The sequence below is a fragment of the Typopeltis vanoorti genome, chromosome 13, assembly GCF_054136105.1.
Source record: "Typopeltis vanoorti isolate ZY-2024b chromosome 13, IOZ_Tvanoo_1.0, whole genome shotgun sequence".
In the NCBI taxonomy this organism is placed as follows: Eukaryota; Metazoa; Arthropoda; class Arachnida; order Uropygi; family Thelyphonidae; genus Typopeltis; species Typopeltis vanoorti.
In genome coordinates this window covers 15,452,980-15,472,474 of record NC_143561.1, presented here as the reverse complement: position 1 = coordinate 15,472,474, position 19,495 = coordinate 15,452,980, and the positions used below count along the sequence as shown (strand labels likewise).

Genomic DNA, 19,495 nt, shown 5'->3' with positions numbered 1-19,495 from the left:
AATGGGTGGAAGGAGGGTGATTATTATGGGAGATTTCAACTATGGTCGCATTGATTGGAATGAGGAGAGCACACACGGGAGGAAGGAACTGGATTTTATGCGGTTATTAAGGGATAACTATCTGCGACAGCATGTAATGGAAAATACTAGGGGTCAGAGAGTGCTTGACCTAGTAATTACATCTGAGGATTTGGCTGTAACAAATATGACCACATTGCCACCAATCGGTGAGAGTGATCATAGGGTCTTAACTTGGGAGGTGGCTAAAGGTGTAGAATTTTCAATTAAGACAGGGTACATGTGGAATTATCGGGCTGGAAAGTATGACAAGCTTAGGAGTTTGATTGGTTCAGTGCCATGGCATGTACAACTGCAAGGACTAGAAGTTGATAGTGCATGGGAGGTAGTTAAGAATTGCTTGCATGAAGCAATGGCTGACTGTATACCTAGAGTCCGAATAATAAATCAAGTAGGGGTTAAATGGATGAATAACACCATTAAGCTTGAGTTGCAAAAAAAGAAACAACTATGGAGGGAATTTAAGGAGAAGGGTGACCGGCAGGCACATGAACGGTATAAAGCACAGGCCAGAAGGGTGACGAGTGTGGTAAGAAAAGCAAAAAAGGATTACGAAAGAACATTGGCCATGCAGGCTAAAGAGAATCCTAAACAGTTTTTTAGATATGTAGCAAGTAAAAGGAAAAATGTACATGGCAGATTGATTTTAAAGAATGCCAATGGTAGGGAGGTAACTGAATCAGTTGAGATAGTTGAGTTACTGAGTGAGCACTTTGCAAAAGTATATCATCCAGGTGGTGACATTGCAGAAACGAATAAACCAGTAGATTATACAGGAATTGTGGTTAATGAAGTGGAGGTGAGTAGTCTATTGCATAACCTCAATGTCAATACATCTGTGGGATTGGATGGTATACCAGCTCGTGTTGTACGAGAAGCAGCTAAAGAATTGTCAGTACCCTTGACCATTTTGTTTAATTTGAGTCTCTGGTCTGGGTTAGTCCCGAGCGGGTGGAAAGAGGGGAAAATAGTTCCACTGCATAAAGGTGGTTCCAAGACTGCTGTAGTAAATTACCGACCGATTAGCATATCAGGAATCATTGTCAAGGTCTTAGCGAAAATAGTCAAGAGGAAAATACAAGATTGGATAGAAGAAAATGGGATACTGTATCGGGGACAGCATGGTTTTGTGAAGGGTAGGTCATGCCTCAGTAACTTGCTCACGTATTATAACACAGTGACGGCTGAACTGGATAAGGGTAATGGGTTTATGGTGATTCTACTGGACCCTGCCAAGGCCTTTGACAGGATTCCACATGGAATTCTAATCAGTAAATTGCAGCATATGGGAATGGACATAGGGTTGGTGAGATGGATAGGAGGGTGGTTGACGGAGAGATATCAGAGAGTGGTTTACTCGGGAGTAGAGTCCACAAGACGGCCTGTGACTAGTGGTGTGCCACAAGGATCTGTTCTTGGACCACTGCTGTTTAATTTGTTCATAAATGATATAGGAAATGATCTGAGAGGAACAGTTCATTTGTTTGCAGATGATGCGAAGTTGGGTAGGGCAATAGTGAATGCAGATGACGTCAAAATTTTGCAGGATGATTTGGATAGATTGGAGGTCTGGGCTAAGGAGAATGGATGTCAGTTTAATGTGGCAAAATGTAAGGTTATGCATTTTGGGGTGAAAAGATTGGCGGCAGTTTACTGCATTGGTGGAACCGTGCTCCAGGAAATTGATGAGGCACGAGATTTAGGAGTGTTGGTAGATAAGGAATTGAAATTTAGGGGACACATTGCAAAAGTGACCAAAACAGCTTATCAAATCACTTGGTTGCTGAAGAATACGATGACAAGCAGAGACAAGCAGGTTATTGTTCCTCTGTATCGAGCCTTGATAAGACCCCATCTAGACTACTGTGCTCAGATTTGGTCACCTAGGTTTCTTCTTGATGGGGAGGAGGTGGAGAGGATCCAGAGGCGAGTGACCAAGATGATAGCAGGTCTGTGGAATGAACCGTATGAGAACAGGTTGAGGATTTGTGGGTTGCAAAAATTGGTTGATAGGCGGAGGAGGGGAGATATGATTGAGACATTCAAATTACTGAAGGGTTTCTATAAAATTAATTCAGAAGATATTTTTGAGAACAGGGCAGGTTGTGGGAGGACTAGGGGACATCCATGGAAACTGGGCAAAAGTGTGGTTAGTAAAGGTGTTAGAGCTGGGTTCTTTACTTTTAGAGTAGTGAATGAGTGGAATGCGCTCCCTGAGTCTGTGGTGGATGCTGTGACAGTGAATGAGTTTAAGGCGAGGTATGATAGATACTGTATGAATGTCAAATAGTTGTGATGAATATGATTTGGGGCCTCCCTCGATGAGTCCAATGACTCCCTGGAGTTGCCTGTAATAATAGTAATAATAGTAATAATATTTATTGTATTTATATTCAATACAAAACATACACAGCGAATATTGCAAAAATCAAATGCATATATTACATTTTTTGCCTCTTACCGTTTGGTTCTGAAGACGATGCGGGCTGTTCTGGGAAAATATGAAATACTGTCCTTTTTTTTTTTTAGTCTGTTTCTGCTTCTTCTGATTGTTCGCAGGATTTTTTTTTTTATTTTTTATCAACCACTTATCCATCTCAGGGTTACATTTTTTAACATAGAATAGATCAAATAATATAACCAATTACCGATGCTGGCACACCACAGACTGATAACATGAAATTAGTGAATATTACCTGAATAAGGGAATCCTTGGACCAGAACATTTTTCTCTTTTGTGACTTTTCTTCCTTTATGGTAATTAAGCCTAACACGAAACAGACAGCAAAGGCAGTTATTAAAACGTGCATATGATTGGTGCGGTATTAACAAAAGATCGCGCAACCGAAAGATAAAAGCATAGCTGACAATTGAGTTGAAATGCTAACTCTCTTCAACCGAATTCCATATGTGAAACTGCCATAACATTCATTATATATATATATATATATATATATAATGAATGTTTTATGTTCATTAACAGTTTGGGAAGTGCTGAGCTAAAGTGCTGATACACCATATAATACTGAAATCGAACTCAGACACATCTAATTAATAAAATAGTTTTTAGTTAGATACTGTGTTTGCCCATGCACATATGGTTTTGTTTCAGTCTATACAGCATAGTTTCTGTATGAGGGGACATGTGATTCATTAATTAGTGTGTTTTTATCCCAGTTGTCTCTAATTGCACTATTTGTTGAGAAATATAATACACAGACTCCTCATACATTATTCACTTGCATAATAAAAGTACTTGTTTTTATTGCCTCTGCAGAATAGTGTCTGTTAGGGAGGGGGTGTTGTTTACCACTGCAAGCAAGTTACTGTCTCCCCACATGAACTTGTTTAAGCTTTTTTTCATGTGTGAAGTATATGCGAAACTTTTATTGGTAACAGAAAACTAGCTCGGATGACTGTGATAACATAAAACAAGTTTTGATATGTATATAAAGTCAATATCAACAGTCCCTGATTACGAACGCGTGATGAAAGGGACAGGAAGATTTGGAGCTTCCCTGGAGAGCATTCGAAGTAAATACAATTAGCCACTGCTTTGAAATGAAACTTATACGAATAAGCAATATTTACTAATATTCATTAAGCTCCGAAATACGCAGGAAGCAAAGTTTGTGAACCAACACCAATGTGTGAATTTTTCCATTAAAATATAAAAAATAACAAAAAAGAAATAAATAATAAAAGTTAAAGACGTTTCTTTTAAAATAAAAAAAATCTACTTAGTCTTAAAACATTTTAAATTTGTTTTCATTATTTCACGGTCCCTCTCAACAAAACCTATGGCCTCCAAGGGGGCTGCGGCCCACAGTTTGGGAAGTGCTGAGCTAAAGGGCTGATACACCATCTTCCGAGCCAGTTCTTTTGTGCTTACTAATTGATAACTTATGTGGTCATATTTTCCACATAAATATAATACTACAATTGAACAGTTTTTAGTTTAATTGCACAATGTGTTTTCTATAAGGTTTCTATTCTGATATAAAGTTTCTACATTTAGGATACAGAATAACATTTGAAAAGGGAACATTTACCTGGAATCCGAAAGAAGCTGTAATTCTGAAAAATATTAGTTTTAAAATTCAGGAAGGGTCACTAACAGCCATTATAGGACCTGTGGGTGCTGGAAAATCTTCACTTTTATCTGCGATGTTGGGAGAGATGTACAAAATGCATGGAAATGTTAATATTAATGTGAGTATTCCATGTTACTGTTATTAAGCATATAGAAACATGCTTGCATGTGAAGTTTTTTCCATTCAAACTATAATGATAATGATGATAATGTACGAAGGTAAGTCATTAAGTGTCCACAATATATTTATAATCGGCTCTCATTATAGTGAATTTACTTGGTATAGCAAACTACCAAAGGGAAAAAAGTTTCACTCAAGCCTCATTGCATTGATATAATTATTATTATTATTATGTGTATCTCCATGGAAACAGAAGACTCATTGTGGGAGACCCACACTAAACTTTATGCACACAATACCTATCATACCTTTCCTTAAACTTTCATTGTTAGGGCTTACACTCACAACTTTTTGATCTATAATTAGTCCTACCTGAGTCCCTTGGTTATGATTTTACCACCTATCCTTGCCCCAATCACCTTTATTGTTGCTTACCATATATATCTGCTGAATCTCAACTACCATACTTGCATCCTGATCTATTAAATTTCTGTGCTGATCATCCCCATTCATGTATTCACTACCATTCCTATCATCCACTCTCCCTTGTTTCTCTGTCCATCCAGGCTCTCCCCATTTCCCTCTTCCTCTTTGCATTCTGTTCTCACTTCATCTCTCACACTACTTTCCACTGCCTCAAATATCCCTCAAATACATGCCATACGTCTGCAAATTGCGCTGCCTTCTCCTCGCACAACTCTACCACATACCATTCATGATTCTGACTCTCCGTCTCTGCTCATCATTGTCATATCTTGGTGACACAGACAACCTGTCCCACTATGCTGTTATATTTCACTCTCCTTAGTAACCTCCTGATATCCAGCCTTACATTCTTTTCATGTCCATTTAAATCATTTGTCTCCACCACTATCAGTTCTTGGCACCACAAATAGAGGTCCAACGCCAAACCAGTAAAAATAGAATCATACCATCACACTGCCACCTCCGAATTTCATAGTTGGGAGTTACATTGTTGAATGCCTCTGCTAAGAGACATTCATGGGGCATCTGATCAGTAGAGGATGTAGTGTGATTCATCATTTCATAACACAGCTTTCTAAGCTTCCATGTTCAACTGTACTCATTACACCAGTGGAGATGACTTTGCATGTGGTTTGGGTAATGTGGGACTTGCATACTGCAGTCCTACCATGGAAGCCTATGTTGTGAGCCTTGGTTCTGAATATTTTTGTGCTGATGTTGGGCTCTCACAATGAGTCTGTCTCCATGGAGGTACATATGGCTTCTATAAATACTTCGTTCATGGATAGTATATCCAGAGCTACTGAATGAGCCCACCAGTTTGATGGCATAGGCAGAAAACATGGATACTGCAGATCAGCTAGACATAACAGAAGTTCAGTATACTTCACTTCCCATTGTAATGAACTTTCATTAGTTCCAATAGTGTCTTAGACCTCTGAGGTTTAGCACCAGACAGTGCAGTCAGGTAATCTACTTTAGCTATTTTGAGAAGGATGGTCTTCAGTCCTCCTTTAGATCCAGATGTAGTGTGTCTATCTTAAACCACACTTCAGTTTCCTCTCAGATTTACTCCATATATATTACAAATCATATATTTTGCCTCACATGACTTAGTAATGCAATTTGTAATTTCTGCACTTCTCTTCTACAATTACATCAAGTCCCTTTCAACATTCTTCTTCTTCTTCTTCTCATTTTCCAAGTTATCTGTATCTAAAGTTGTCACCCTCTGAGCCCACACAAACCTTTCATGTAAAACCTCTGTTATTCTCCTCATGTTCTTTCATTCAGCATAAATTTGGTAAGCAGATCTCCATAAAATACCACCTGAATCCTTTGATATTTTTTCTGCATTAATTCTGGTGCTGTCACTTTCACCTGCTGTGAATTTTAAAAAATATATTCAGATTGAAGAATCACTAGTCATGCAACAAACATGCGCACTCAAGAAGCAGTACTATAATGAAAAGAACTTCATGACATTATCAACATGTTGCAGAAATTTCTAAGTATTTTTTTACTGTTTATCTCTTAATGGATGTCGCAGTGGAGTTTCTGTCACAGGAATTGACAACTGCAAATTATATGGCATTTAACCTTCCAGTTGTTATTATCATTATCATCAGACCTAGTTAACCTAGTTAAAACTCATTGCAGGAGGCTCCACTATCACACATAGTCATCAATTTGCACCTTGAACTCATTCACTATCTCAGCACTAACTACACTCTCCAACAATGCATTCTGATCACCCACCACTCTCTGCACAAAAAATCTACTAACTTTGCTCACACTCTTGGAAGCTGTATAAGGAGATGTGTGAGCAGAGTCTCCCATCTCCCCCATTCTATGAGAAACCATCTTTCACATGAATCTGATACAAATCCTTTACCAACTTACACGTATATTTCAGTCATATCTTCCTATTCATCTTATCTACTAAACTCTGCAAATTTCATTTCCTCAATCTTTTCATACCCAACAGTCTGGTGACCATAAACCACCTTAGCTAACTATCTCTATACCCTTTCCAATATATCATCATCTTTTTGAAATTCAGGTGACCAAATCTGTGCTCAGTAATTCATATGCACACACAGTAGCCACTGAATTAGAAACTTCACAGAAATTTGTAGTTTCCATATAGGCATGTGACTGCCAACACTGATCCTCTTCAATTCCTTGCTCATAGTTTGGTGAAATATGGATCCAGAATTTATTAAATGCTTCATTCAACTACTGCACACAGGAAGTTCTGTTTATCCATATAAGTCTTTTGAGATGACAGTGATCTCATTCCTGACAGACTGTCTTAGAACCACAGTTACTCCTCTTAGACAAGCAATGTGGATAATTTTTCCACTGATTAAACACCCAGGATATCTCACCTTTTGAGAAGGTAGTCAGCTCTGCTGTTTTCAAAATCGTGGCTCCAGCCAGACAGGCACCCACAATAAGCCCTTTATTGAACTCTGAAAGATCTTTTGTTTTTCCCATTGTGATCAATACTATTGATTATTACTGATCAGCATCATTCTTAAATAATTGGTCGCATGCTATAGTTGCCTACAACACATGGTGATACACGTGACCAATTATTTTGCATATACACTGCATACATGGCATTTATGTACATCTGCATAAAGGTTTCACCTTTATGCAGATGTACATAATTCAGCCTCTAGTATATGTAGTTTGATTGAGATTGTATACAAGAAAATTATAACTTCCTAACTTCTGCATGTGATCATTGTCATAATCTCTTCTTGATGCCCAGAATTTTAGCACATCTCTAAATTTGAAATCCTTATACATCACCACATAACCACAGATCCCGTGTCTCCTCCACCCTGCAACCCTTCTAAATAGACCTCAGTGATACTGAATAGACCTCAGTAATGGTCTATTCAGACCTTTTTTTTCTTTACTTATTCACATCCAAAAGAAAGTGTGCTTTGCATTATGAGATATTGAGGCAAATGATGTGAAGTCAACAGCCTCTATATAAAGATACTATTACGAAATTATTATAATAGTTTTTATGAAATTACTATTATGAAATTGTCACTCACTTATCGTGAAAATACTTCTTGTGCACTTTGTTTGCTTACACTTGGATAATGGATTAAATAAGAATATAATTTCTTGTTAACTATGGTTTGATGATGATGTTGATCAGCCTGTATTGTTTCACCCACTACAGGGTGAAGGCAAGGCCTCTCCGATTGCAGGAGAATTAGGTCTACTTTTCCCATGGTGATCCAGTCCATCTTGGAAGAGTGTATATATATTTCTATGAATGAACGTATGAAGGTGAAAGACAATCACAAACAACCATGCCCTAGGCTGGATTTGAACCTGCAGCCTCTTGGCTGGAGAGTGCTAACCATTCAGCCAACGACGTTGGCTAACTTAAGTTTACTAACTATATTTATAATTTACATTTATGGTTAATTTATAATTAACCATAATTTTTACAATCAAGTAAAAATATGTACAGTGTAATGAGTGAATGAGCTGTAGAGTAGACAGAGTTGTAGAGTAGGTGCCCTCCCTCAATGAGTCTTTGGACTCCCTAGAGTGTCATATAATAATAATAATAATAATATGTTGTTGTTCACTTAAAAATTTTTAGAACATTAAACATTTTTTTTTAGACAATACCATATATGAATTTAAAGCAAATAAAAATAATTAGGGTTATCTCATAAAACAAAGAACATGCATAATTACCTTTTTTTTTATCACCACAGGGATCAATAGCATATCTTCCTCAGCAGGCTTGGATTCAAAATAATACCTTAAGGCAAAATATATTATTCACCAGTAATATGGAAAAAAATAGATATCAAGAAACTTTAGATGCTTGTGCACTGAATCCTGATCTGGAAATCCTCCCTGGAAAAGATATGACAGAAATAGGAGAAAAGGTACTTTAAGAACTAATATATATAATAAAGTAATAAGTAAATGGAATATCTTGAAATACCATTATATCAATTCAAATTTCTGAATTAAAATTTTATAAAGAAAATACATACAGGTAATGGACAACAAATGGAAACAGTAACACGCTTCAATTAATACAGCATTAGTCTTCTGTGGGTGTTTAATACAGCCTGTGTTCTTCAAGGGAGAGACTCTATCAGTGTTTGGAATTCAACAGGAAGAATTTTACACCATTCATCTGACAGAAACCGGATCACTTCACCTTTGTTCTTTGGAGGTGGGAAACATTGCCTGAGAGCTTTCTCCAAAATGTCCCATAAATGTTCTATAGGATTTAAGCCTGGCGATTGGGATGGCTATGACAGACAGAACACCTCACCCATCTTGTTCTGCAAACCACTGGGTGACCACATTTGCTTGATGAATGGGATCATTATCCTGTTAAAACATGGCTGGCTGCATAGCAGAAAAGTGTATCAGCATGGGATGAAGATGATCACTTATGATTGAAAGATAACATGCAACATCCACTTTGCCTTCCAGTACAGCAAGTGGACCCAAATCATACCACGAGAACACCCCAAACCATTACAGAACCACCAAAACCTTTCACAATTGGAAATAAGCACTCTGGTTGATAAACTTCCTTCAGCTAACACCACACACATATTTGCCATTTGCAGCAAAAAGTGTGAATATGGATTCATCAGACCATATCACATCCCTCCACTATTGTATAGTCCACTGTCTGTGATCTTTGGACCAATGGACACAATGATGTGCATTGATGGGAGTGGTCAAAGGGCATGTGTAAGGCAACTCGACTATGATATCCAACTCTGTGTGGTTCCCAGTGCAGAATTTTTGTTGAAATGAGTGTTGAATATTTCGCAGAATTGCTCAGTAGTAGCCTGTCTATTTTTCATGGTACAATGCACTAATGCTTGAATGGTCCTCTCTTGCAGTTGCATATTGCAGTCTTACCATGGAAACCATGCTCTGAGCCTTGGTTCTGAATGTTTTTGTGTCGATTTGTGGTCCAATCAATGCCCAGAACTCTGCATTCACTGTGTCGGCCAACGAATGACAGTTTTTGCAGAGTTCTGGGTATCGATTGGATCACCTTCGTAGCACCCTACAGTCATGTCTGTTAGGTAAGTGCAGTGGGTCATCCACTGCAGGTATTGCTTTTGACTCCCTGCACTTCCATTCCAGTATGATATCACTGATTAATGACCTGGGATGGACTAGTTTGTCAACAATTTCCCAAAGATATGCCCATAACATGGCATCCTATCACAATGTCTCTTTCAAACTTCATCAGTCCCTTCTTTCAGCCATTTCATCCAGTTGCATTGACTTTGCAGCATCGTATTCCTCCAATTTATACCGGCTACAGACACATGACTCATTACATGGCATGAAGCACCTTGCCCATAATGGTGTTTATTGACTTCTTTCCAAGCAGTATATACACTTTCCTTACAGTAATTGTCATATGTCTGTCTACAATTCAGATTACCACCTCATGGAGAAAGATTGCATTCACAATAACATCCTCAGTAGATTAAAATAGGATACCTATTAGAAACTATGATTAAATCAATTTGATATAGTTAGAAATGAAATCTTGCACTTTGGAGATAGGAAACCTGTCATTGTGATTGAGAGTTGAACATGCATTATGGTGTTGGAACATCCTTTGAATAAATGTTCATATTAAAGATGCTTTGATGTAGTATTTCAAAGTAATCTTAATTGCAGCAACGGAGTTTTTGTTCCCAAATTTTGGGAAATTTTAATTTTTAACTGTATCAAAAAGATTTTAATGTTCCTAACAATGTAGTATTTTCACAGATTGTTTTATATCACCTTGAAGAGAATGAAGCTATGTATACAGTGAGTAGACCAATGTTTTTTTTTTTTAATATATATATATATATATATATATATATATATATATATATATATATATATATATATATATAATGATATATTAGAAATGATAATACTGAGCACTTTCCTCAGTTGGTAATATCCAAAATTATTATCAGATTTTATTAACCAAGAATGGCAAAAAATTTTTTTTCGTTTTATCTAACACAGTTGAGTGCAATGTGTAGACAACTATTTAATGATATAGACAGAACTTGTTAATATGTTTCTTGCAGTGGCAGACTCAGGATTTAATTTTGGAGGGGGCCCGAGCACTCAAGATTTAATCTTGGGGGGGGGGGGGGGGCGAGTTGAGTAGATGATTTACGAATACACACTACGCATTGCATACAACCTATGACTGAGCATCTCTAGCGATCGCCAATACATGACAAGTAATATAGAAATAGAAGACACAACATAAATTTAAAAAAAATGAATTTTAATTAGGAAAAGATTTTTGGAAAATTTTCTAGTGTTTATTTCCTTTTTCTTTTGGGGGCCCAGGGCTTCTTGGTCCCCTCCCTGGGTGTGCCACTGGTTTCTTGAAGAGCTGGGGGCTGTAGTCATTGGGGAAAAATGATATAGGGAAAACATTTCCAAAAAGCAGAGATAGAGGATAAGCAATTAGTATGATAATTCTGAAGCTGAATTTTGAATGGATGTTGACCTGTAGCTGCTCATGTTCTTACATGTGTTGTGAAAAAGTGGCAGAATTGTAGTGACCAGTTCAGCATGGCAACACCCATGAAAATACCTATAGCAAAGATATGATACAGAAACAGATCATCTGTGAGATAGACAGGAGGGAGTTTGTACCTGAATTTACTTGAATGTCATATGTTTTTCTGGCATATATAATGGCAGTTGTCATTAGGTTCCTTCACAGTTACTTTCGTTGTAGGTACTGTGTGACCACAGATGCGAGACCCTCGACACTTCTGCACATGACAGAAGAAGGTGAATCCATTCCAATAATAGGATAATCAATGCATTTTGTGGGATGAGTGTTTATTATTATTATATGTCGGAAAATTAGCTTTTCTTTATAAAAATTCTAGTTTTTAAAGTGATAACTATTTTGCTTGTATAACAGTTGGAAAATATAACAGTTGGATGAGAATGCTTAGGTGGATGTGCGGTGTGACCAGAAAGGATCGTCTGAGAAATGACTATGTGAGGGGAACAGTGAAAGTTATGAACTTAGGAGCAAAGATACAGGAGGCAAGGTCGAGATGGTTTGGTCATGTGATGAGGAGGGAGGACGAATATGTGAGAAGAAGGGTCATGCAGATGGATGCGCAAAGAAGGAAGAAGCGTGGTCAGCCAAAGAAGAGATGGAGGGAGCTGGTAGAAGAGGACTTGAGGATGAAGAACTTGGATGTGGTGACAGCCCAAGACAGGAGGATGTGGAGGAGACTCGTCATCAACAGTGACCCCACTTAAGTGGGAGAAGCTGCAGAAGAAAAAGAACAGTTGGAAAATTACGTATAAAGCACATGATTTCACGTGTTGGTAACGAATTCATACATCATTTTATTCCTTTCTCCCCTTCAACATGAATTGACTCTTCTTGGCACATAGCCAAATGTGGGCCTTGCATTTGTGGTTAGACAGCATATGTAGGACTTGTATAGAGGCAACAGAAATTGCCATTGGCTTTATCTATAGTATTCAGGATATATATTGGTTAAGCATATTCTGGAATCATTATTATTATTATTAATAGACACATCCAGGGAGTCCAAAGAATCATCGAGGGAGGGCACCTGCTCGACAACTCTTGTCTCTGCCGCTCAATCCACCAACTGACCGCAATTATACCAGTGCCATCTACTGCCGATCGCCACCACTACGTATTTCCAAAGATGATCACAAACATCCATGCCCACAGCAGGATTCAAACCCGCAGCTTTTTGGCTAGAGAGCAGATATGCTACCACTCAGCCAGCAGGCTAGCCAAAATGTGGAACACTTCATGATTTTGCGTGTCATCCTTCATGGTCATTATAGTTTTCCTGCTGAATTCCATTATTTTAGTAATAGTTGTCATTAGATTGCTTCACAGTTATGTTAAATGTTTGTGTGTGTATATATATACAGGTAGTCCTCAACTTATGATGGCCAAAATTATTATTATTAAAAATTCTGTAATTTAACTTTGCCACCAGCAATTATTATTATTAACAATTCTCTAACTTAACTTTGCTCCCAGCAATTATTATTATTAAAATTTTATAATTTAACTTTGCCGCCAGCAATTATTATTATTAAAAATTCTCTAATTTAACTTTGCTGCCAGCAATTATTATTATTAAAAATTCTCTAATTTAACTTTGCCACCAGCATATACATACATATATCACATTGCTTTTTTATATGCATTGCAGCGTCGCCATTAGACGACAAGCAAAGCCTATCACCAATACGCAATAGCCCCTGCTGTGATTCATCCACTTCTAACTTATCATAGCCTTTGGCACGTTAGTTGCTAATCAGCAGTCAAAGTGTTCGTTTTTCTCTCGTTGAAATTTTTGTATCTCGTCGTAACCCTATCATGTCCAGTAAGAGAAGTAAAACTACTGATGAAAATTCCAACATAAAAAAGAAAGCGAGGAAAGCTTTAAATTTAGATGTTAAAATGAAGGTCATTAAAGCATATGACAGAAGAAAGAAAGCCGGTGTAATAGCATGAGAAGAAAACCTATTGCATTCTCCTGTTTCAACAATCATAAAAGATAAATCAAGAATAATGGAGGCAGCTAAAGGGGCAGTTAATATGAAATGTACAATTTTAACGAAAAAAATAGCAGGGCCAATTCATGAAATGGAGAAGCTTTTAATGTTATGGATAGATGATCAAATCAACGAGAATATTCCTCTCAGTTTGTTGTCGATTCAAACAAAAGCACGCAGCCTATTTGACAATTTAAGGAAACAACGAGAAGATAAATATGGTGAGCAGACATTTAATGCTAGTAAAGGTTGGTTTTATCGATTCAAAAGCTGATTTAACTTACATAACATACGAATAACTGGAGAAGCTGCTAGTTCCGATTTTGAAAGTGCCAAAATTTTCAAGAAAAATCTGAAAGAGATGATAAAAGATGAAGGCTATTTGCTAGAGCAGATTTTTAACTTAGATGAAACCGGGCTGTTCTGGAAAAGAATTCCAGAACGAACTTACATTCACAGAGAAGCTACATCGTCGCATGGTTTTAAGGCATTTAAAGATAGGAATACGCTTCTTCTTGCAGGAAATGCTGCTGGTTTTAAATTAAAATAATTTCTTGTTTACTGTTCACAAAACCCCAGAGCTTTGGAAAACATTCACAAGAATAAATTGCCAGTTTACTACACGAGTAATCCTAAGGCTTGGATGACAATTGTTTTATTTGACGACTGGTTCTTAAATTGTTTTATTCTAGAAGTATGTGCTTACTGTCTTGAGAAAAACATTCCTTTTAAAATTCTATTGCTGCTTGACAATGTTCCAGGACAACCTCTTCACATCAGCAGTTTGAATTAAAATATAAATGTGATGTATCTACCACCCAATACAACAGTGATTCAATCTATGGATCAAGTTTCGATTGCTACATTCAAGTCATATTACTTGAAAACTACATTTTCTCAAGCAATAACAGCAAAGGACAACAATGCTATAACATTATGTGATTTTTGGAAAAATTACAATATTAACCAATGTATCCAGAACATTGAAACTTCATGGAAGGAAGTATTCGAACAATGTATGCAAGGAATTTGGAAGATGTTACTACCACAGGAGACACTCAAAGAGTACAATGAGCATAGCATGTTAGAACAAATTGGTGAAGAAATCATTGAAATTGCAAGAAAACTGGATTTAGAAATCAATATTACCAATATAGAAGAATTAGCAGATCATGAAGAAGGTGAACTGACTGATCAAGACTTGATTTTCCAAAACAAAAGAGTTGTAGAAGAAGAAAGGAATAATGAGGAAGATGAAGAAGAGAAATCGTTTAAAAAATGTACTGTAAAAGGATTAGCTGAAGTATTTTCTAAACTAAATCAAGAACTTCAGCTACTGGAAAATATGGATCAAGACACTGATTGCTTCACCAAAATCGAAAAGCAAATTCGAGAAGTAGTCAGATGTTATCGCAAAATATATGAAGAAAAAAAGAAAAATACCCATTAACCAATTTTCTGATTAAAAAAGCCACTCCTGTTCGCGAGAAATAAACATAATCATCCAAATAAGTGACAGTTACTCACCTGTTTAATTAAAGACACTGTTAATAAGTTTTTTTGTTTATGTTAACTAATATTTAAAGGAATTTCAAATTAAAGTAAGTGCACCATTTTTGATATGTGAGTATGTATTTTATTATTATTATTATTATTCAGGCCTCCATGGAGTCAAAAGACTCATCGTGGGAGGTCCTTCCTAAGAAACACAAAATCTATCATACCACTCCTTAAACTCATTGACCGTTCTCGCCCTCACCACTCCATCAGGCAATGCATTCCATGGCTCAACCACCCTCCATGCAAAGAAACCACTCCTCACCCTCTTGCTCACAGTTTCCTTCCGTAACTTCCAGGGATGGCCTCTTGTCATCATTCCTTCCTGCTGTTCAACCAAGCGAAAGAACTCCCCAGTATCAACCCTGTAACCACCTCTCAACAGTTTAAAAGTCTCAATCATATCACCTCTCCTTCTTCTATCCGCCAAACTCTGCAGTCCACATTCCCTCAGCCGATTCTCATAACTATCCTTGTACAGTCCTGAGACCATCTTTGTCATCCGTCTTTGTATCTTTTCCACAGTTAATTTATCCCCTTCAAATCCTGGGGACCAAATCTGAGAACAATAATCCAAGTGTGGTCTGATCAGAGACTTATACAATGGAATGATAACCTTCTTATCTCTACAGGTCAGTGTCCTTCTTATAATTGCAGCAATCCTCTGTGTTACCTTCACCATCTTTGCAATATGTCCCCTAAACTTCAGGTTTCTATCAATCATCAACCCCAGATCTCTTGTCTCCCCAACTTCCTCCAGTATAACTCCTCCCATAGAGTATGCCGCATCCCATCGATGTTTCCCAAACCTCAAGACCTTACATTTTGCTGCATTAAACTGACATGCCCATTCATTTGCCCATCGATCTAGCTTATTCAAATCCTCTTGCAGGGCTACCACATCTGCACTATTACTAATAATCCTTCCCAGCTTTGCATCATCCGCAAACAACTGAATATCCCCTTGCAATCCACTCTCAATGTCATTGATATAAAGGTTAAACAATATAGGTCCTAGTACTGAGCCCTGTGGGACCCAACTTGTAACCCTCTGTCTCGTTGAAACTGCTCCACCATACACAACTCTCTGATACCTATCAGACAGCCAATCCTGAATCCAGTTGACCAATCTGACATCCAGACCCATGTGCTGTAACTTAAATATCAGCTTATCATGTGGCACCCTGTCAAATACCTTTGCTAAGTCTAAGAAAATTGCAGTATATGCCTTTCCCTCATCTAATGTTCTTGTAACTTTATTATAAAAGGCTAGCATATTGCTAAAACAAGAGCGCCCTTTCACAAATCCATGTTGACTCTCACAGATAACATTACCCTCATCTGCCCAATGCTGTATACAGTCTCTCACTACTTTCTCCAAGATCTGAACAACTATTTTTCGTAAAATTTTCTTTCTTAATTTTGTATTTTGTATTTATCTATTTTGTATGTGCTAGTAAATAATTTATAAATGTTTATGTAAGTTTATACAGTTTTCACCATTTTAAGTTATATAGAAACCCAATTTATGAAAATATTATAGCAGAAATCAAACAAATGAAGAATTAACAAAAGTCCTTGACTTACGTCAGAATCGATTTACGACGGAGAGGTTGGAATGTAACCAAGTCAAGGACTACCTGTATATATATATATATATATAGAGAGAGAGAGAGAGTCAACAAAAAATCACCATTAGATTCACCATAATTAACTAACTAGTAACCTAACAACCATGTCTATGATAGATCTTCTGTTAACACCTTAGCTGTTAAATAATCTGAAAATTACCTGAGCCATAGTGTACATAAACAAATTCAGGAAATATTTTTTAGACACATGTGCTCTAAAAATAATGGTTGTTCTCTAGTATTTTGCAGAGCTATAATATTTTTTAATGGAATTACAGAAAGTTAAATAGTGCATCATTCTCAGTGTGTTCTGAAATATAAATAACTGTTACTGTTTCTTGTTGGTTACAGGTGTCTGTGAGTTAATGCTTAAGTTTATTGAGTAGTGGTCAAATTCAGTAAATTAAAAATAGACAAATACGTAGATAGCCTTTATAATACTATCAATAGCATATTGTAAATGAGTTTTCAAAATGATAACAGTATACAAAAATTTATTTCATGTCATTAATTTGCTACCTGTCATAAAGTTTAATGAATTTTATTAATAGGGTATTAATCTGAGTGGCGGTCAAAAACAAAGAGTGAGTCTTGCACGTGCAGTTTATCAGGATAATGATATTTATTTGCTTGATGATCCCCTGAGTGCTGTTGATGCTCATGTAGCAACTCATCTGTTTCAGAAAGTAATTGGACCTTTTGGTCTTCTAAAACAAAAGGTATCTATTTTACCTCTAATAAAATATTATTATTTTTTTTTCTAATTTGTATATTCAATTAACAGAGTTTACAGTCAGAGTAACAAGAAACATGAAACAGAACAATGAAATCTTTGACTATCAAATGAGTCCAATTCAGACCTTATTCAAAGGCCTATCAACTAGATATTGTCATAAAATGGGAGATGTCCCTAAAAGCGACTTTTTTTTTTTTATGGATTTGAGATCATGTTTTATCTGGGAGGCACAACTTTTTCAGCTGTTTCATAAATGTTCTTGTCTCATAAATATTGCTCCTAATGCCCCTATGATGACAGCTAGGATGGTAGTTGGTGTTTTCTTGCTGCAAAAGTCATTGAATTTCGATCTCTGGATCTCTATGCTTGGTCAGTGTTTCATGCAATTTTACTTCAACTCTACTATTATCAGGTATTGTAACATCAATAAACTACATCTGCTCTTGTTTGGCTATAGTGATGTCTGGCATATTATATTCAAGATGTCTATCTGACTGAACTTTAAAGTCCCATAATATCTTGGCATTTTCATTTTCAACTATGTGATACCAAAGGATTTTGCAAGTTGGGAACCCATATTTCCTGCATAAGCTCCAGTATAAAGCTTTTGCTAACAGATCATACCTTTGTTTATAACAGATCATACCTTTGTTTATAGATTGTATGGGCAATCTTGCTACAAGAACTAATTAGATGGTCCACTGTCTCTTCTTTATCTCTGCAGAGATAAAGAAGAGACAGTGGACCAACATTTGCCATCGTTATGGATCTTTTCACTCTGCTTTTATTGTATTCGTTTCTAGTGCTTGTTCTTGAGCAGATCAGAATATATGGAAGCTTGGGCAGTGCTCATGTCTTTTAAGTAGTCCAAGCTTAGGCAACTAGGGGATGCTGAGGATTGTATTCTCTTAAGCTCTCAGATCAATTTATAAAACTTTCATAGTTTCTAAAACATTCAGCTCTTAAAATAATGTTGGATTTAATATCCACTTTGACTATGTGATGTAGAGCCCCCCATAGCGCAATTGGAAAAGTTCTAAGTTCGATCCTCATCGTGACAGGAGGAATCTTTATATGGACTTTTTCAATCCAAGGTGAGTTAGCTGATTTCATATGGAGGTAGCAAGGTTTTTTCTCCTGAAACTTGGGTTTTTCATCCCACATACAGAAAAAACGGCCCTTCAGAACACACTCAATTTATAGACAAAAAATACTAGTTGTTGTTGTGGTGGTGGGAAGTAGATGATTGGTAGTAGAGGTTTGGTGTAGTGGTCAAGACAGAAAGTTGTACAGTAGGCGTCCTTCCTCGATGAGTCTACAGACTCCTTGGAGGTGTGAATAATAATAATAATAAATGCCTTTTTTGACTCTTTCTTTAGGAATTAACTATCAGATCTTATGTCTGTTTCTTGATGTTGCGAAGTTAAATGATTGTCAACTTTTGCTTCATTTTTTGTGTGTCAACTTTTGCAACCTTTTCCCTCGATGAGTCTACAGACTCCTTGTGTGATGAATAATAATAATAATTTTACATCACTGAAATGATGCCTTTTTGACTCTTTCTTTAGTAATTAACTATCAGACCTTATGTCTGTTTCTTGATGTTGTGAAGTTAAATGATTGTCAACTTTTGCTTCAATATTTTACTTGGCTATTTAATGAAAGTCTTGCCATGAGCAAGGTTCCTAAGGAGTGGAAAGAAAGCAAAATACTGGTCCATAAGCATAATTCTTAGGACTGAAGTCTCCCATATTAGATCAGTCCGTATAACTGCAGTTGTAGTCAAGGTGTTGGAGAGATTGGTTAGAAATAGCATACAGGATTTGGTTAATGGTCAGTATGGTTTTGTAAAGGATAGGTCTTATTTTAGCAATTTAATTGCATTTTATGATAAGGTAACAAGTGTGTTAGATAAGGGAGAATCATATACAGTGATATTCTTGGACTTTGCAAAAGTTTTTGCTAATTACCACATGATAAGTTGGTGTACAAGCTGAAGAGGATGGGAATAGATAATACAGGGGCCATAAAATAACTTTCCCTCTTTGGAAGTATCTGTAGCTAAAACCAATAAATGGAATGAGACCAAATTATATTGAGACTTTTGAAGGCATGGGGAGATGATTTCTGCGAAAAAAAAGATTTAGTACCAAAAGTCGCCGATAGGAGAA

General features: G+C 36.7%; 1 protein-coding gene across 4 annotated transcripts in view; it reads left to right on the top strand.

Moving 5' to 3' along the window:
• The window catches only part of LOC150099946 (ATP-binding cassette sub-family C member 1-like), a 684,487-nt gene that overhangs the window by 365,478 nt on the left and 299,514 nt on the right, over window positions 1-19,495 (top strand). For 3 of the 4 annotated variants that reach the window (XM_090403130.1, XM_090403128.1, XM_090403129.1), the window contains 3 exons: window positions 4,097-4,290; window positions 8,534-8,710; window positions 17,140-17,307. In XM_090403130.1, the coding sequence (XP_090259256.1) occupies window positions 4,097-4,290; window positions 8,534-8,710; window positions 17,140-17,307 (539 nt within the window). The remainder of the gene's footprint in view (window positions 1-4,096; window positions 4,291-8,533; window positions 8,711-17,139; window positions 17,308-19,495) is intronic. The other variant, XM_090403131.1, reaches the window with a different exon arrangement.